Source organism: Falco rusticolus, chromosome 3, assembly GCF_015220075.1.
Source record: "Falco rusticolus isolate bFalRus1 chromosome 3, bFalRus1.pri, whole genome shotgun sequence".
Taxonomy (NCBI): domain Eukaryota; kingdom Metazoa; phylum Chordata; class Aves; order Falconiformes; family Falconidae; genus Falco; species Falco rusticolus.
Genome location: NC_051189.1, coordinates 30465831 through 30485737, shown reverse-complemented (window position 1 = coordinate 30485737; position 19907 = coordinate 30465831). Strand labels below are relative to the sequence as shown.

General features: G+C 46.3%; 2 protein-coding genes and 1 long non-coding RNA gene across 5 annotated transcripts in view; 2 read left to right on the top strand and 1 right to left on the bottom strand.

Annotated features, from left to right (window-relative positions):
- The window catches only part of VIRMA (vir like m6A methyltransferase associated), a 28448-nt gene extending 25332 nt beyond the window's left edge, over positions 1-3116 (bottom strand). The window contains exons 1-4 of the mRNA XM_037381858.1: positions 2990-3116; positions 1304-1419; positions 973-1059; positions 521-569 (exon numbers count right to left, since the gene is read on the bottom strand). Of these exons, the coding sequence (XP_037237755.1) occupies positions 521-569; positions 973-1059; positions 1304-1419; positions 2990-3052 (315 nt within the window). The 5' untranslated portion in view covers positions 3053-3116. The remainder of the gene's footprint in view (positions 1-520; positions 570-972; positions 1060-1303; positions 1420-2989) is intronic.
- A 384-nt stretch (positions 3117-3500) lies between these two features.
- LOC119145633 lies at positions 3501-6324 on the top strand. The gene is made up of 2 exons (XR_005103466.1): positions 3501-3733; positions 3824-6324. It is a non-coding gene; the product is annotated as an uncharacterized LOC119145633 (long non-coding RNA).
- Positions 6325-8321: 1997 nt separating this feature from the next.
- ESRP1 (epithelial splicing regulatory protein 1) overlaps positions 8322-19907 on the top strand; it is a 34247-nt gene continuing 22661 nt past the window's right edge. For 2 of the 3 annotated variants that reach the window (XM_037381148.1, XM_037381149.1), the window contains exons 1-4: positions 8323-8885; positions 9090-9218; positions 10100-10213; positions 12699-12813. In XM_037381148.1, coding sequence (XP_037237045.1) covers positions 8754-8885; positions 9090-9218; positions 10100-10213; positions 12699-12813 — 490 coding nt within the window. In that variant the 5' untranslated portion in view covers positions 8323-8753. Of the gene's footprint in view, positions 8886-9089; positions 9219-10099; positions 10214-12698; positions 12814-19907 lie in introns of all 3 variants that reach the window. The other variant, XM_037381150.1, reaches the window with a different exon arrangement.

Genomic DNA, 19907 nt, shown 5'->3' with positions numbered 1-19907 from the left:
AGTATCTGCATAAAAGCAAGAGAGGACCAAACATTAAAATACCTCTCTGCCCCAAGTTTTGAAAACTGGAAAAACTTCAAATAAATCAATCATTACAACAAACAAATACTCTTTCTCTAAAAGTATTCAATTCCTTGCAATATATTGCCTAATCACCTATTAATGAAAAAAAACCCACGTTATCATGGGTCATACAAACACTGATCTGAATGAAATAAACCCAAACAGAACTGAAAATTATGTGCTTAGCTGTGGCCTGCAGCCACAACATTCCAATTCATCTTTGCTCACAAGTAGTGGATAGTTTTGTGGGTAATCTCCATAGGACTTGTCCAGCAATCAAATCTTCTACTTATAGATGCAGACTCTAAAGTAACGAATATCTGAACAGTACAGGTAGGTTTTAGACTAAGATTTTAAACAACAGATGCTTTACACAGTGCCAACGCACCACAGGCAACCAAATCTATACCTAAATGACAAGCATGTAGAAACAGAAGTTTAAATCACACTGCATTACCTTTGCATTGGGTCTGAATATAATTGAAGTGTTTTCATCATATTCAAGGCTGTTAAATAAAATACACAAAGTTGGTTTTCCACTAATATAAAGCGTGTTTACAGAAATGAAACACAGCAGTACTAAACACATAAGCCAATAATAAAACACTGAACAAATACATGCCCTTAAAGACAAGAGTGCAAACTACTTATTTCAACAAAATAAGTTTCACTAATATATACGGGCTCTGTAAGTTTAAAAATAATAGACTCTTTTCCGCCTCAAGCATGAACTTCTGCCCTCCCATACAGATTGGAGGAAAAGGGCAAGAACACAGACTAGCAAACCCCAGACCAAACACGAAAATCACGGGAGATACAGATTTTTCTATTGTGCATTTTCTGCACTAAAAAATTCTCAGGAAGAAAAGGTAGATAATGAAGTCACAGACTAATCTGCAGAGTACTTACCTCCCCAGCCTATCAAAAACAGGGGCACTTGGCTTGCTAACATTGTTAAAAAACAAGTCCAGTTGAAATGTATGTGGGGACGTCTCTCTGGAAACAGAACAAAAGTAGAAATTAAATTAGTCAAGCTCTTTATCAAAGTTAGTAGGTCTAACAAGGGAAAAAATGCTTTAAATTATACTGTTTAAGTAATTCCCAAAAATAATTACAAATTCAGCAAACACATAAATGCATTTTACCTTTTTATATAGGAGGTTGAATTGAGATATTAAAGTTCAAGAAAAAAATAATAGGAAGGTGTTCCTAAATCAGATAGCTAGTATCTTTCACTTACCCATAAGCCCTACTGTCAGGCAAACTTGTGTGAGCTCTCACTCCAGGAGGAATGACACGTACTTCATTTATGTAAACCACACATGGAAAACGAACTACATCTATATTGGTACTTTGCTACAACACAAAGAATAAAGAAAGTCTAAGAATGTAAAATGCAAACAACATTCTTTATTAACCAAATTAATATTGCAATTCTAATAATGAAAAAATTCAATTCTGTAAAATGCTGAACACCGTTAAACAGTTAAGACAAAACTGTTGGGCTGGCGTTTTTTTCATAGAACAGTTTGGGTTGCAAGGGACCTTAAAGATCACCTAGCTCCCAGCACCCCTACCACGGGCAGGGACACCTTCCACCAGACCAGGCTGCTCAAAGCCCCATCCAGCCTGGCCTGGAGCACTTCCAGGGATGGGGCATCCACAGCTGCTCTGGGCAACCCCTGCCAGGGGCTCACTGCCCTCACAGTAAAGAACTTCTTCCTAATATCTAATCTAAATCTACCCTCTTTCAGTTTAAAGCCTTTATCCATTGTCCTATCACTACATGCCTTTACCAAAGTCCTTCTCTAGCTTTCTTGTAGGCCAATTTGATTTTTTTTTCCTGTAATAAAATCTCAATAAGGTTCAGGTTTGGGAAATGTCTTGGGCAAGAATGAAAGTGCCAAAAACGTTATACACAATTAAAAAACATTCAATAAGAGAACATACTGCCCTGGAGTAGAACAGTAGCAGCTAGTGTTTCCTGTCCAATACTGTCTTAAATAGTAGAATTAAAAATATACTTGGGTCTCACTGATCCTGGCAGCTAGAAACAACTCCAGAATAACTTCCCATTTATTTTGAATCACAGCATCAGCTCAAAATACTTCCTTTTTTTCCCTTATACCTGTCCGTGAACAAGGCTGAGATATTCTATGATTCTGCAACATCTTTCTCATGTTACAGTAGACTTTTTGTTTTCCCCCCGACAGTCCCCTTCTTCCCCCCCGAACAGCACAATGGGCTGAGCTCTGGGCAAGCCTGCTGCAACACAAGCAGCTTCAAGGACGGACAAGATCCCAGCAGCCTCCAAGTGGAATACCTGCACCATCTCCCACTGCTAAAGCAAGCTTGAAATATTTTGTTCACAATGTATAAATCTAAGGAACTAAGATCATAAATCTAAGGGACTATCTCACATACACACGAATACTTTCCCTCCTCGTTAGCTATAGAAAAGCACTGAGGATCTCACAAGTGGCTGGCACGGCTCTTTCCCTGACTTCCTTACTGGGCTACTCGAACCACTTTCCCCCTCTTCGCTCCCCGCTAGCCTCTCCTCCCCATTACCTGCAGCTCTGCGCTGCCTGCCCGCCGCCCCACGCTCCCTCAGCCCCCGGCACCCCGGGCTGCCAGCACAGCGCAGGGCTAGGCGCGCCGCGGGGGCCGGCACCGCGGCCCGGACAAGGCTGCGGGGGCAAGGCGAGGAGGGGGTGGGGATCGCCCCACAGCCAGCCCCTGGCCAGGGGCTACTCCCTCCTGCCCGGCCACCCGCCGAGGCGACGGCCACCGCCGGGGCCTACCACAGCCCCGCAGCCGCGGCGGCCCGGCGAGGCCCCAGCGAGAGCAGGAGAGCGCCAGTAGAGCCGGGGAATAGGGGGAGGAAGAAGGGGAGCAGCGACCCTAACGCCCCCCTCCGCGTTACCTCCGCGCTCTGGTGCTTGAACGTGTCTAAAAACAGCAGCTCGGTTGCGGTGTCTACCGCCATCTTGGCTCGGCCGAGGGGGAAGGGCTTCCGGGCGGCCGCGCGAGCGCTTCCGGGCCGCCGCAGCGCGCAGGGGCTGGCGGGGGAGGGGCGCGGGAGCGGGGCAGGGCAGGGCGAGGCGGAGCGAGAGCGGGCGGGCGGGCGGGCGGGGGCTGCGGGGCGGGGCGGGAGCGGGAGAGGGAGAGGGGCCTGAGGGAGAGGGGCGGGGCGGGAGCGGGGGAGGGGTCTGAGGGAGAGGGGCGGGGCGGGAGCGGGGGAGGGGTCTGAGGGAGAGGGGCGGGGCGGGAGCGGGGGAGGGGTCTGAGGGAGAGGGGCGGGGCGGGAGCGGGGGAGGGGTCTGAGGGAGAGGGGCGGGCGCTCCACCGTTGCCCTGCCCACGGGGGACCCGCGGGGTCGGCGGCGGCGGTGCGGGGCTCCGGGGCGTCCGCCCCCGCTGCTCCCCGGCCCGGGGGACTGTGCTGGGGCCGGAGCAAAGGCGCGGGCGGGCTGGGGGGCTGTCCCTCGGCGGTGGCTGCCCCCCCGGCGGGAGCAGGGCCGCTGCCGCCGCGCTCGTTGCCTGCGGGCTGAGCCGGTGCGCGGGGTGGGGGGTAACCCTGCTGCCCAGCGGGGCTCTGTGTGCGCCGTGAGCGTGGCCGGGCGCCGCTGAGGCCTGCCCCAAGCCTTGCTGCTGCTCGGTTTCACAAGGTTTGGCTTCGGCTCAACGCTGACTAAATTAAGTCCTGCTTGAGAAATTCCTTTTGCAGCCTTTCCCTATTTAAAACTAACCCTTTTCAGGCGTAAGAAACTCTCAAGTACACGTAGAACAATTCCATGCGACCGCCCCACGGCTCCTGATGTTCTTGCCTGGCACCCACTGCCCTTCTGCAACAGCCACTGAAGTTGTACATGCATTGAAGACACCGTGAAGCCAAAATCAGCCCGTGGCCAGGAGAGTGATGTGGAGTTGATCTTACGCAAGCGGTGTGTGGTTACACAAGTTTTGTGTACAAGCTCTACGTCTGTAACAGCAAAACTGTGCCACGTTACCTTTGTAGGAAGCCTAGAAAAGGATGTGTAGCATCTCTGAACTGCCAACTGGAGCCTCAGCCACGTACCTGCACCTTCCTTAACGGTGATAATTATACCATATTATCTGCGTCTTGTTTCTGGAACAGCTTCTTAATTAAATAAGCCGGTTTATGTGCACACCAGGAATTGGCAAGTCCCTTTTTTGTTTCAGTAGCTAAACTTGCTGCTTTCTCAGTGCTCCAGAGTTTCACTTGCACCAGCAGTGGCAGTCCCCTAGGCTGGACTTTAGGTGAAAACATTGCATCGGTTTAAACAAGGCTGTGGTTCAATATATACATTTTCAGCAGTAAAACTAGTTCAGGAAGTTCCCATCCCCGCACCACATGCTGGGGAGCTGGACCACAGCACACAGTTCCATAACCAGTTTTATTGGCACACCTGAAGAAGTGTTTTGTGGCAGTGCAAGGAGACGCATTGACTGGAATTGCTTCCGAATCTAGTACTGCCACCTCATTTCAACAGATGTAGTTAAATACTGCAAATCCCTTCACAGAAACATTTCAGAATTTGAAAATCAAGGGACCTCCCTGGCCATGCTGGCAGATTTACCTGCTCTCATTTTTGCCCCAAACTGGAGTGCTCTCTCAACCTGATGGATAAATAGATCTAAACTCCTGGAGTTATTTTTTTTCTTAATGTAGAAAACCAAAGAACTTTACATCTATTTTGCTAAAGTAGCACAACGCCTTACTAGCTGCTAGTGACACTTGCCATGGATTATTTTGGTTGTGTATGGTCTCTTCAGAGACTTCTGTGCAAAAGTAGTATTGCATATCTACTCCAAACATGGGCATCATCACGCCTACAATTGTGCCAGAGCATCGCAGTCCCAGTCAGACGGCTTCTCTCCTGGAACAGCCTGGAACAGTATTGCAACCAGGTCAGCTAGGAGTAGTTTCAGTAACTGGCAGGGGAATTCCAGCCCTGCGTTTTTATCTGCAGTGATTTCCTCGCTGCTGGTAACAGCTATGGCTTTGGATGTGAGAAGAATTGACTTTGCAGGATTTAATTCAGATGGCTCTAAATCCAACGTCACTGATTTCAGCCCATGGCTGGGCTTACAAGTCATTAGCATTTCTCTGCTGCAAGGTAAAGCGGCCATGTTTGAATGTCACACCCAGTTACATGATTTCAGGGAATGATTTGGCTATCAATGAAGAGTTATTTATTGGCTGATGAAAGTGGAGAACACAGAATTTGGTTAGCAGCAGCAATTATCTTAGGGAGATTAAAAAAAAAAACAGTTGGTGGTAACCATTAACGCATTGCAACAAAATGATACAGCTCTGCTAATTCTCCCATTCCATTTGTAAAAAGTTGATATTCTGAAAGAAAACATGAGCACTGATGGGGAAGAGTGATACAGGTGGGAGACCTGGCATGAACCAAAGGTCTGTGCAGTAAAGGATAACAAAGTTGCAGGTGGTATTGGGGTGAATTGAAGACACTCCTATGGAGAAATAAAGCAGGGTGGGAGACACAGAACTCGCAGGGAAAACCTGGAGACAATGAGATATGCAAAGTCACAGGTTTGTTCAAAATAAACTGGAAAGAATGGGTCAGTGGGTGAGAGGAGGAAGCTTCAGGAACATGGAGGAGGTAAGAGGGCACGCAGGTCTCTTGCCATGGTTGGGGGGTGGGTGATGGTAAGACCAGCTTCTTAGCATAAAGGAAGGTGCGAGTAGTTTCAGAAATGTCCTGAAAGTGGCACAAAAGGATGTGTGGTGGGAAACCAGAACTAATACAAAAAGGACTGAGAAACAGTTACACTAAAGTTAGCAATGGGGCTGGAAATTAGGCAGATGGACAGCAGGCAGGAAACAAGGAATACCAGCGGAGAGAAATACGGCAACAAGGTGCTGGGAGGAGCCTTGAGAGGTCATCATGCAACAAAGCGCCCTAGTTAGTACATTCCTGCAGGTAACAACACTGATGTCATCCAGAAGGTGAGATTTCATGCAAAGACTATGCTTAACTATGCCCTGGGATAACAAACGGCCAGGGAGAAGCAACCGGAATGGGAGTACGCAAACACCAGGAAACCTGGGCAACACAACACAGGAACCTGAACAACTGGTGCATGTTGTCAGACCAGATACTACAGGCATGAAAGAAAGAGGGTGGAATGGGAACGGTGACTGGAAAACAGGCGTTTTAGGGAATGTATTGCCCAAGAAAGAGAAAAAAAAAAGGTAATGGCACTACAGTAGCAATTAGTGGCAAGCGGCTTCCAAAATAAATAAATAATTAAATAAACATGGATTAATCAAGAACCCAAAAGACATAATGGGAATTAAAAATATTTTTGGGGTACAGCTTAACCTATGAAAGGGGTTACTATACATAATGGCAGCCTTCCGTAGCAATAAACTGGCGAGTCTGATGCTCCTAGATGGAGAGAGACAAGATAGGATGAGCCAATAAGGCACAAAAGGAAAGAAAAAAAAGAAACACATAAGCCAGTACACAATAAATCACAAGTAAAGGAACAGGTACCCATCCAAAAATCGTCCTCACAAAGGCAAGGGCTCCCTCTCAAAAGCCAAGCAGGCATTGGGAGAGAAACCATCTAGAATGATTAAATCTCACTGAAAGATGACCCACCAAGCAAGCACGCACTATCCATCTGCAGTGCCCCAATGCAAAGTCATTTCAGAAATGTACTTCTCGGCTTTTTTATTAAAGTTTTTTTGGGGTTTTTTTTTGTTTTTTTTTAAGATGTTGCACTAAACTAAGACCTGAAAGGAAAACCGTGCAAATTCTCTATACCATGAAATCCCTCCTCTTGAGGCTAGGCAAAGGTCACGAAGCAAACTCGCTGTGTGAGGACCAGCCCTGCTCCTCAGATGCCCAGCACCGATCAGCTGCGGCCACCACTAGGGACACACACCCCAGTGCTCTGCTTCATGTGTTTTACTCAATGCATCAGAAAGTTTGAAGGCAAATGTACAAAGAAACCCAGGCACCCTAACCCTCTGACAAAAGGGGCACGATTAGCTCAGGTGGTTCTGGATGCCAGATTTACATGGCCAATTTCAGCCACTGCTTTTAAAAACAGGAGGAATTAATTTGCCATCTTTACCCCACAAATTGCAGCATCTGCTATCAGTGAATGTCATTTTCAAAATTTTATAGCAGAAAGGGTGAAAATCACTCCAGCCCTCTCACATCGTGCAAAGGCTGTCTATCGAAGGACATCAAGTATCACGCAGAAATGCGGTGGCAGTCCCTGCAAGGACAACCACGCTGCACCAAGCCGCGGCAGGGCTGGACAAGGGTGCTGGGTGCTAAGGACTAGTCAGATTGCCGACAGGATCCCCAGCGGTGAAACACATCCTCTCCCGTCTGCCAAACCAAGACACCGATGTGCAAATAAAAGGCACTGCAAGCTGCAAACCTGCACCAGCACAAGGAACGGCAGTGAAGAAAAGCATGTTGTAGACCATCACCTCGGCGAAAATTCAGAGAAGCAGCGCCACACTAAAGTTGGAAACAAAGAACTACAGGTACCACAGGATTTCCTGGGGGAAAGTTGGTGTTACGTTTACCCTACACTCAGTGACCTTTTCAGTTATTTTTATGACAAAAACCAAGTTTTGAGCAACACGAGCGCAGAAGATACATGTGCAAGCAACGATGGCCTGAAGATGAAGAGCGGCTGCTGTCACAAGGAGCAGAATCCCGGCGGCTGCCCGGGGTAGGGCTGCGGCAGCCCGGCCGGACCGGCCGTGCCAGAGGGCGGGCAGCCGCGGTGCCGGGAGCGTGGCGGAGGGAGAGGGTCCCCGGCCCCAGCCCGCCCGGCCGCCCCCGCCGGCGCTGCTGCCGGCGGCTCCCGGCCCGCGCCCCGCGCCGCCGCCCCCGGGCCCCGCACGGCCCGGCCCCCGACGGCCGCGCTCACGCCGCGCCGAGGGCGGAGACCCGCCGGGGCGGCTGCGGGCGCTGCGGCCGCCTGCCCTCCCGTCCCGTCCCGTCCAGCCGGCCGCCGGGCCGCCCTGCCCTCCCCGCCCGCGACGTGCCCCGGCAGGAGCGGGCGGCCCCGCCCGGGCCCGCCGCCCCCTCGGTAGGGACACGCAGCTTCCCGGAGCAGCACAACCCCGACGGCGGCGACCGCGGCCCGGCAGGTCCGCGCCGCCGTCGGTGCACGTCGGGGCTTCCGGAGGAGCCCGTGGCGGCCCCGGTCGGCTCACCCGCCGCCGCCCCGCCCGCAATCCCGGCCCCCCGCCCCGCCGGCCGCCCCCGCCGCGCTTGCCACGTCCCCGCTCGGCGGGGCCAATGGGCGGGCGGCGCCAGGTGTGTGCTACCTGCACCACGTGGGGCGGGGGGGGCAGGTAGGGCCGCGGCCCCGCGCAGAAAAGCCCGCAGCCATTGCGCGCTTCCCAGGGGTGCAGCCGGCGTGGGAGCGGCCGCCGCCCGCCCCGGGAAGGAGAGGGGGTGGGAAGGGAAGGGGGGCAGCCAGCCGTGCGCGTCCCCCGCGCCAGGTCCTCGGGGGTGCGGCTGCAGCTGGGGGCTCAGCCGCTCGGGTCTCGCTCGGAAGTACCTCGGGCAGGGAAAGTTTCTGGCCTTTTCTCTTCCTTCCCCCCCCCCCTTCACCCCCTTCCCCCTTTTTTTTGCTGCTTTCCACTGACCCGGTGGCACCATGACGGCGTCTCCCGACTACCTGGTGATCCTCTTCGTGACCACGGCGGGCACCAACGGGGCAAGGCTGGGCTCGGATGAGCGAGAGCTGCTCCAGCTCCTGTGGAAAGTGGTCGACCTGAGGAGTAAGGAGGTATTTTCCCCCGAGGGGGAGCACCCCGGCCTGCAGCCTCCCTCGGCCCCTGCCGTGCTGGGTCCGGGCAGGGCGGCCCCAGCGCCGGGCCGGCTGTGGGAGCCCCGGGCTGGAGCAGGCTCGGGTGGAGGGCAGGGGTCGGTGCTGTAGGTGGGCGCCTCCTGCCCTGCTAGCTGACTCGTCCCTCCTCTGATTTCTCTGGAGCTGGGGCACCTGCACGATGTGCTGGTCCGGCCTGACCACCTGGAGCTGACGGCTGAGTGCCAGGAGATCGCCCAGGTGGATGTGGAGAGCCTGGCCCTGGCCGCACCGCTGGAGCAGGCGTTGAGACAGGTGACTCCCCATAACCGGCTGCTGGTCTCTCATGGGGGCTCCTCAGTGGGGTGGAGGCAGTGTTATCATCCATGTATCCCCTCCGCCGCCACCACGGGGTCTGTGGAGCCTGGTACAGGAGCAGCACAGACGTCCGTGGGCCAGGCAACCTGATCCGTGGTGGGGTTTGCTCCCTTGTCTTTTGCTTACTCGCCTTGGGAGGGACTGAACCCCAAGAGAGGAAGATCAGGATCAGGCACCCCTCTACCCTGGTCTCCTTCTGTGCTGGACCCTGAACCTCAGCTGAGGTTGAGCCCCCATTAGTGTTGGACGAGGTTAAGGTTGGGTGCCCCCAAAAAGGCTGGGTAGTGGCAGGCCCTGGTAAGGCTTGTGGTGGCTCGTTAATCCTGGGAAGGAGACAGTAAAGAAGCCTCTAGGTAAACAGGGAGGTGTGTGTGATTCTCACTGAGGGTAGGGCTGAAAGCCTGTCTCCTTTCCAGCATGCTTGGGTGTCCTGTCTGAAAGGCTCTTCTGCCCTGGCACTCCCTTGGCTCTCTGCAACCAGCTTTACGGCTTCTTGCAGTGCTCTTGCAAATGCTCCTGGAAAAGGGTATTTTTTTTCTCTCCTCTGTGATGTGGACTACTTGTGTGGCCATATTTCATTAGAAAGCCGGGGGGAGGGTGGGGAAGGGGCAATTTCCTTGTGAAGATAATTATCGTGGAAGTTATCATGTGCTTAGCTAGTAAGAAACAAATCTACAGAAGTGACTAGCCTCATACAAAAAGGAATTCCAGCTCCATGTTCTCGCTCCCCAGGAGTAACATGTTACTAACTGATGATACTACCTAGCACAGCTACTCCAATCTCTCATACATGTGTCTTTTGTTGTTTCTGCTTTCAGTTTAATCAGTCTGTGAGCAATGAGCTGAACATTGGTGTAGGTACTTCCTTCTGTTTCTGTACTGATGGACAGTTGCACATTAGGCAGGTTCTGCACCCTGAAGCTTCCAAAAAGGTATGTAGCTGTACCTTAAGTCTGACTCTTGGTGTGCTTTGTATGACTTTGTGCAAAACTGATCAACTTCTCTTTAGTATGGGGGTGCCTCCCCACAACCATAGTACAAACTTCAATCATATGTTAATATGCTTACCAGACTAAAAAGCCTGTCTATGTGGAAGGCGTAGGCAATGCCTCATGCTTATGTAGCCCTGAGATGCCTTATTAGTTAAATCAGGAGTAAGATTTTCTTAAGTGCTTGAGAAAGGAGCAATGCATTGACAGATTACTCCTATGGAAGTTAACAATGGGTTAACAAGCGGGAATTTGGAAGTGTTGCCAAATACTTAACCACCTTAATCATAAACTGTCTTTTGGAACTTTTACATTTACCATTTGCTTCAGCAACTTTCAATCTCTGTGTAGTCAGTTGATGCTCCGAGGGTGGTGCACGTATTTGTAAGGAGCCAAAGAGTAGTTTGAGGCATGCTATGAGTGATGACTAGTCCCATAGTTTAGAGTTTTCTATAACTTCAGAGTTGCCAAATCGCTAACAGTGTTATGAGGTCCTGCCTACTTTTCATTAGTGATAGGGTTGCAGGAAAATATTGAGTCTCTAGTCCTGAAGTAACCGCTTCAATATTAATAACATCTTGTTTTGTGATTTGCTATGAACATGCGTTGCTCTGAGCTGTTCTGCTTCTATCACTGCAACTGACTTCTGTGCCCGTCAACTTGCTGCTTCATCTTTGAAGGGGCACTGCTGCAAGTCTGTGCTGTTACAACACTTACATTGGATGAGTTTGGTTTTAATACTTGTTGGTGCTCTAAGTATTTATACCTTTTGAAAATTTAGAAGGGAAAGAATGAGCATGACCCGTAGTGAAGGGACAGTCGTTACATATGTAATTTGTCATAGGAAATGATGTGAGGAAAATGTGGAAACAGGTTTTTAACAGACTTTCTTCTCGCTTGTAATGGGTATGTGTTTTATACAGTTAAACTTTATATGCAGTTAATTATGTGGATAAAAGAAGGGACAACCACGGTTATTTTGTGTTTGTTTGGTGTTGGGTACAAGCATCCTTTCTCTAGATCATCACAGGGTCACTGATAGCAATCAAATATTCATAAAAATCATTTATTGCTGTTTTGTTAAGAATTATTCATTTAAGATCTGTTCTGTGCTGTCTATAAATTAAGTAAAGTAGATGCTTATGAGACCTGTAGTAGTTTTTTGGTCAAAACCCTAATCCTGAGATTGCGGTGAGGGATCACTAAAACCCAGACAGGCAGAAATCGCTAGGTGTTTGAGAATATATTTCTTTCTTTTAAGATGCCCAGTCTGAACCAATCTAGCAGCTCACGATATTCAAAGAATGAATTGGCATCAACTGTTCCAACTGAATGTCAGTGAAGTACATAACTTGATCTCTCATAGAGGAAATAAAATAGCCATGCTAAAACTGGAACAGGAAATCTTGGCAAGCACACCTGCATTTTCATAAGTTTTTCTTTAAAGAGTATAGTTTACCTAATGCACCTGTCCATATGCTAAGGTAAGTTCTAATGTTCTTAAAGCAGAACTTGTTTTGGAGTCTACACTTCTTTCTTTGGGCTCCCTAAATGTGCTTTCACATATCCTGTCATTCTGTTACAATGCCAAGATGCTAACCAGTTTTTAAATCACAGTAAGCCCTTACTTTTGGTCTAGAGAGGCATTGCACGCAACAGACAGCCAAGTGGAATATGAAATACTGTGTCTGTGGGGGAAGGTCTGGGGTGAAGAGCTAACTGAAGGAGTAGGGGGTTGTGTTGATTTAAACAACTTCTCCTTCCCACCTCCCCCAAAAATTAAAAGTATGTGGTAAATGTAGTGGTGGGGTAAAAAGGGTTTTATTGACTTCCAGTGGGCTATGTAGCTTGCTTCTGGCTTCATACACTGCAATTAAAGCAGTTACCTATGCATAGATTGACAACCTCTGCAGCATATCAAGCACTCATCTGCTCACAGTTGGATGTTTTCTTGTTTGGTGGTTTGGTTTTTTTAAGGGAATAAATGTGTGAAGCGTGACTATTCTCTGAAAACTCATACTTGTCTGTAAACCAAAACAATCTTCTGCTAGTCTTGCAAAATTTACTTGGTTCTATAAACTGAACTGAGTGCCCTCTGGCTCTTTACAGTCAAAATTGGAATCAAGTATGATAAATGTTACAATAGCAGGCATTTGATCTCCCACATATATATTGGATTTGAGGCACCAGTAACAATAGCAGATGTTTCTCTGGCAGTGAAAAAGCACACTTCTCTTCAAACCATGTGGAAAGCAAAAAAGTTCATAAACATACTTATATGGCTAAGAAGAGCTACGTGAGTTTCCCTGTAGCAATGGCTGCTTGATCTTCCTACCCATGATAAGAAAATTGTTAGAAAGCGTGGTATCTAAAGATAAAGTAGATTAAACTCACCCTAGATGACAGTAGTTACTTTGTCCTTTTACAGAATATCTTGCTGCCTGAATGCTTCTACTCCTTTTTTGACTTGCGGAAAGAGTTCAAGAAGTGTTGCCCTGGCTCACCTGACCTTAGCAAGCTCAACGTTGCAGCCATGACAGAATGTATCCTTTTAACAGTGATGATGTCTGCTGCTGTTACAGCTTTGGCTGAATTTTAGAATGGAAATGCGTGAGTAAATGCTTGCAACACGTATTTAGGGGTGGTATAACTTTAACGAGTGACTAGGAGCTGTACTGAGCTTTTTCACAAATGTAAAGATAAAAACATGAGGATGCATGCTCCTGTGGGGAAAATCCTGTATTTTTTTTCTTGATTTCTGTATGGTTTCTTTACTGTCCTTTAAGTTTAAAGAGACAAAACTATACATTTTTGTGTAACTTTCACATTTGTTTGAATTGCTGATATGAATACTAAAAGTTGTGAGGTTGCCTGTTGTATCAGATTTAGGTAAGAGTAAATGTTGGGACACCATCTTAACTTTTAGGAGGGGGAAAAGTTATTCTTGCTGTGACCTTGTAGTGAATCTTTGGCTGGGGAGTGAATCAAAGGCAGCGGTGCTGTTGGCACATGTAGTACTCAGTCTCATGGAAGATGCACGTGTTGCACCTAGCAAGGTGAGGCTGGGCTGGCAATAAGATTCAGTCAATAACAAGTTTCCATTTTCAGTGATAGGTATGTGTAAAATTAATTTCTGAATAGTCTTAAGTGGTCTGTAAACTAGTCCTGTCTGGCTCTTTACTAATCTTAGCTTGGTTTTGTTTGCATGCCATATATAATTAGCGAAGCTGAAACTGGGGCTGTGAATGACTTGGCTGTGCCTTCCTCCTTGCTTCCCTGTCAGTCTTCCCTCTTGCTGCAGGCTCCAGTCCTTGTCTCAAATGTGTTCTCAGATACGAAAAACACTTCCCTTCACTTCCCTGCTGACTTACTGAAGCAAGGACCACAAAAGCTAGCTAGCAAGGATGGATAAAGGAATTTTACAGGTTTTTTAAATATATTTTTTATTGGGTTTTGCTGTAGTTTGTAATAATGTTTTTTCCTCTGACTAGCTTATTATGTCCATACTGGTTGCCATTAAGAGCTAGTATTTTTCAGACTCGAAAGTCTGTGGCTTCTGAATTATTTTGATCTTTCACTGCAGGACTAGTGTTGCCTGGGCTTTGTACCTGTGTTGCAGGGGCATAGATATTTTATGCAGCTATGGATTTTTTTTTTGGTGTTTAACCATAAGTTTTAATATTGCAGGCTGTCTGCTTTGCTTTGCCATCTGTGAATTAAGATCAGACTCCCTCAGTGAAGGGGCAGAAATCACTTCTCACCATACTTTATAGCTTTGCTTCACACTTAGTGCAGAAGTGTTAATTTTTAATGTAAAAAGCAAAGTAAACACATGTGTTCCATAGTCTAGAAGCTGGATGATGGGCTACTTAAAGTCATGGTCAAAAAACTTAACACATTGTTTAGAGATGCTTTGACACGAGCTCGAGAAGTTAGATAATGGGCTACTTCAGCTGTTTTTGAGAAATGTCTTTGCTTTCTCCTCCTGTGAATGTCTGGTGTATGTCTTGCCACTGTGGGAACAGTCATACAACTGTAGCTGCCTGGAGTGTTACTGGTCAGCTGAGGCACAGTGACAGTGTGTGCTCCCTGCCTGCTGTGAGAGGGGAGCAGACCCCCCTGCATTACTGGGCTGTCAGGAAGCCCCTGAAGAGTCAGCGCCATCTGAGAGTGGTTTTGGCAATTGCCAGTATTATTTCCTCCGGAGTTCCTAGAGGCTTGGTCAGTCTATGCAAATGCTCTCCAGCTGGAGTCTGAACTCTGGATCAGATATGCTTCTTAAGATATATAAACTAACTAATTTTGTTCTAGTTTAATATTAATGTTTGTGGTTTGTCTTGTTTTGTAACTGCTGATGCTGTTAATCTGTAGGCTTGCTATGTTTATGCAACATGGCTGAAATTAACTGTCTCTGCCCTATATTGCTTGAGAGTGTTGGGGGTGGAAGATGCAGAGACCAAGAAAGTAAAACAATTTTTGTTTTCTGTTTATTGACAAATATGATAGTTTTCTTCCTCTTAGCTCTGCTGAAACATACCAAGTTAATCTCCTCTGTGTCAGAAGCTGTGTAAGTTAATTGCACTTGGAGCGTCCGGACATGCATGCAATACTTGGAATTAAAAAAAAAAATGTTGAAGCAGGTGCTAAGTCTAAAGGCTAGTTCAAACAGTTTTGTGCAGGCTTTTTTTTTCCTTGCTTCATCTAAGTGGGACAGCTACTTTCCTCCCGAGACACTTACGTAGCAAAGAAAAGAAAATGTCTAAATGAAAAGTAACTTGGAAGTGGTTATGCTGGGGCATGGGACATGAAAACAAATGCAGTGTGTTGAAACGAAGTGGCAGATCAGTGTGCAGAATCTGACTGAGCTCTTGCTATTCTTGCAGAATGTGCAGATCTTCCACCCCATAGCTAAAGGGACTGCATGAAAGGAATATTCCGTATTTGTGCCACACAAACTGTACTGGGCCATGTTTGTTAGCATTAGGTGGGAATAGAAGGTGCTGGATTAGGAGTAGGGTACTGACTAGAGATGCAGAAGACCTGCATTTGCAATCTGGTAGGAGCAGGAGTAGAATGATTTATTTATTTTTAAGTGGGGGGGCACATCCTTCATGTACTTGCATCCCCATTTACCAGTGTGTGAGATTGTAGTGATCAACAAAAGGGAACTTGTGATATGAAAGAATTAAGGGAAAGCCAGGTATTATTGTATGGTTGTTTAAATGTCTTCCAGAAGCTTTTGTTTTGATCGGATAAAGCAACAAATCACAGGGAAATAGAGAATGTATTCTATTGCTCCCAACAGTCAGGAAGATATGTTGAGTGACTGTGCAGTAGGAGTATATTCCAGAGCATAACGCAGTGGATAGTTGGTGCTTCGATATGTATTTCTTGTAGGCAAGGCAAGCACAATCTTGAAAAAGAGCATAGAAATGTTAAACAGAATAACTGGCTGGGTTATTCTTCCTTTAGAAAGTATGTTTGGAACTTACTTTTTTTGGAAAACTACTTGAAATTGTGTACAGCAATGAAACCATTCCACATCCAAGAGCTCAGGTGAAAGCTTTGTTTCCTGCTGCTGCTCCCCACCCCTCCACCCCCCACCCCCAAGAAATTGTAAACTTACTGTACAAATAGCCACTGGTTTCTTTTAATTCAGGGTAAGGAAATGTTTAAAATACCATGACATTTGAGGGACTGAGGAAGAACTGAGACTAGTTGTAACTGTTCTCTGAGTACTACTGCTGCCTAACTTACACTAAAAACTGATTTGAGACTGTAAGAGACAGTCTTCTGGCAGACTTTCTTTAGTCGGTATTGTGTAAGAGTAGTGACAGCAGGATAATTATGAGAAATTTCGAGTAACAAAAAACTTGAGAAAAGCAATCATGTTACAGCAGAGAAAGGAACTCGGGTCTGTTGAAATTATTTTTTTTTTTAATGTGTAAGGATACAAAAGGAACAGGGCTGTTCTTGCACCCTCTGTACCTCCCATACTTGCTGCACTTCTTGATTTGCAAAGCTTGCTGAGCCAGTTTTTACCACTGCGAGTGCCTTCAGGGTGGAGTGAACAAAGCTTGCATGACTATTCATATTCAGTCTGCAGAGGACTCATCCTTTGCCTCAAGATTGGGTGTGCAGAAGCCATTAAATGGCAAATAGCTCTTGCTTCCTCCAGAGCATGGTTTGCTCCACTGACTTCTGAACTGGGTTTGTGAGGGTAGCACCTTACTGGGATATCTGCTTGTTGGTTGTTGGTAGAAACATGTGCTTTCTCCAGAACAGTCTGCTTATTGTGCTGGATATAATAAGGATCTGCAATACTAAAACTTGATTTGGTTGGAGGTTTTTTTTGGGGTGTATTTTTTTTTTCCACTTGGGTGTCTTAAACAATGATGTGGAGCACTTAAATCAATAGTACTTAGCTCTGGCAATAAAAAGCGTGTTATTGGGTATTACTTGAGAATCTTGTGTACTGCTGTTTGTATTTCCTGTGATAGTACCCAGGAACTGGGTGATAGCAGGTTATCTTTATGCGAAGTAATGTTTAAAAAGATGCAATCTTCTGCCTGAAGAGGCTTAAAAACAGAACAAAGAGAGAAGAGGATCAGTGCAGAACACAATTACAACACTAGTTCATGTTATATTACCTTGGAGCCAAGTTAGTTCAGTATTTCTTTTGCCATAGTTAAGAACAGAGTTGAGACTGAGAAATTTAAGAGACAGTGGGAGGGAAGAAGAGAGGACACTGGCAGTGGGTGGAGCTGTGGTGATGAATCTGAGGAAATGATTTAGAAATTCCTTCCATATTATATAGGCAACCCTGATGCAGAATATGCCTCCTTCCCCTGCTCCCTTTACTAACTTGCAGGAGGTCTTTCTGCAGCTGTGCAGCAAGATTTAAAGTTTCTTGTTTCCCAGCCTGCCTTGTTACTTGAGAGTATCTTTTGCTGTTGCTTCATTTAGAGTGTGTGTGTCCATGCTATTGCATACAGTAGCTTTAAACAGACAGGTCTGTTTTCTAACACTTCTTCAAATGTGAACTTGAATTTATTCACTGCAGTCAACTCTTTCCAATTGCCCAGGAGAGGCAACATTTTAAATATCACTGTACACAAACACATGTGGTCTCCTCTCCCTTCACAGAACGAGGGGTGGCTTTTATAGACGATTCCATTAACAGCTTTTTCCCAAGAGTGCAGCTTTCTAGTGCCTCTGTTCATAGGATTCCACTGTATGTAGTCAGTCTTGTTCATTAGAATTCAGGTTTTCACTTAACGTTGTTATTAACAACTCCCTACATGTGCAGAAAACTATCAGTTTTCTTCTTCAGTCTTGCCTAAAAGCCTTGCTTCTAGCTAATCAGTGGTGAAGGTGTGAGCAGTTTCCCATTCCTGCTTATGCTGATGACTTTCTTCCTCCCCTCCCACTGTGTTTATATTAATCTGGAGTTCCTTGGCACAACTGACTCCCTGTGTCTGAACACCTGGTACCAACTTCTGTTGGCACTAAGGCATTTTTAGGAACTCTATCTCCTGTTGATCAATATTCCCAGGGAAAATGTTTTCTGGAGGAAATGAATGTGGGGTGGGGGAGTTCTTTGTTTTCCTTGTGTGACAGCCTTGCTTCAAATTCCCAGCCTCTTCACACTGCTGCAGTCCCCTTTCTAGCAACTGATTGTTTGTAGGGATCTTTGGCTCTGCAAAAAGGAAATATTGAAATGTCTCTTCAGTTTTGACAGCACAGTCTAACAGCCAAGTGCATGTATATGCATGTCCCTTGCCATAATAGCTATTGAAACTCCTGTGCATCTTCTCTTGACTTTAACAGGGGAAAGATAACACTTCCAAAATATTAATTTAAGAAATGGTCAGGCAAGACCAGGGTTCCGATACCTGTGTCTTCAGCAGCTTCTGGTTCCCTGGATGGGCAGCAGAGACTGCCCAAGTGTAGCACAGTTGCTGCAAGGGGAAGGGTGTCAGTAAAAGGAGAAGCACTCCTCTGCTGTGATACACATGGTGCCCCAAAACATGTGTGGTGCTGATTAGGCACCCACTCTGCAAGGGGGTCTGGGGATTATTTTTCTTTTCAATTCCCCCTCCTTCCCCAGGGGGCAGAGGAGAAGATGAGCTTAAGTGTACAGCTTAGGAAGACTTGCTGCAATGAATAAGTTTCTTGTTGTCATAAACACTGATAGTCTTTTAAACTGTGCTTTGGGGTTTTTTTCATGTAGTTTGTTCAGGATTTTTAGTTCGTTTCTTTAAGAAAACCATATAATGTTCTCAATACTTCTCACCAAAAAAGGTATCAGGAGGGAAAGTAATGGCAATGGCTAGCAAACTGCATTTAGTAAACAGTTGAAGGGGAGGGAACACTGATCTAAGTTTAAGAAACAGAAAACTTAACCTGTGCATGCTTAAAATCAACAGTCTCAAAATCAAATTGGCTTCAAAGGGTATTGACTTGGCACAACAGCTTTCCTTTCCTTGCTGTGGAAGAGGAGTTCATTGAGTTGACATTATTTTTCATCTCACAACAAGATAACAGTTAACTCCAAAAACAATTGGACAAAATCTGTTTTGTAGGAATGACTTGCAGTCATCTGACAAATAATAGGGGAGACTTTTTCATAATAAAACTTGTGCTGCCTCCCCAATGATGGGATGATACAACAGAGCTGGTGTGTGGTGTCTATTTCTAACAGAAGCTGTTCTTCTGTTCCCTGCCCTTCCTGTAGGCATCAGCTCTAGGTGGAGAAAGCTCTTTCCTTCTAAGAGGACCCTTGCTATCTCGGACTGAGAAGCAACTTTTGAGCACCAAAATACAGTCTCTTTTGGGTGAAATGTGTCTAATGTAGCTTTTTGGGGATGTGGGCAAATAATTGATGCATTTGACTGTTTTGAATATCTTGCATTACTTTACTGCCATGCCAGGATAGGTCTTGTTTAAGAAACTTTCACTTTTGCTCTAAAGTCTTGACGTGAAGTGATAAGAGAAGTTAAAAAAGCAAGTCCTGTTCCCAGACTGCTATTTCTCTTCTTGTTCTGTTCTTGGTGTTTTTTACCCTACACCCCTAAAAGGAGATGTGAATAGGAAAGACCTTTTTGAAAACTTGCTTTATAAATTAAGCAGTAAAGTTGCAAGTCATCTTACAGTCCTGTAGCCTGGTGTTAGAGAGGGGCAAATATGGCAGGAAGTGGGAGAGATACCATAGTAAACTCTGATTAAGTTGTCTGAGAAAAGCTAGTATGTGTGACTTAAATCAGACTCCCTTTGTGAATGTGGGGGTTTTAATCTGGTCATTCTACAGCCTGTCTTTCCAGGACAGAATGCTTCCTGCTGTTTATTGGCAGAAGAGCTTATTCTTGCTATAATCTTCCAAAATCCTTCAGATCAAAGAAGATACGGGTTGCGGGACTCTTTTGTCTATTGGTTATCTCCAGCAGTGCACTCCTAGCAGATTCTCAAAATGCTGCTGTGTAACAGCACAAAACTCGGGTTCTAACTTCCAATAGGCAAGGTTTAGATGAGGTGCCATTTGTGAATTTTGTCAAAGATTTTTAGGATTTACTTGTTCAGAAAGCATGTGGTGTATCCTCCTGTTTCTGTAGCTTCTTAGTTGATGGTTTGCTTCTCC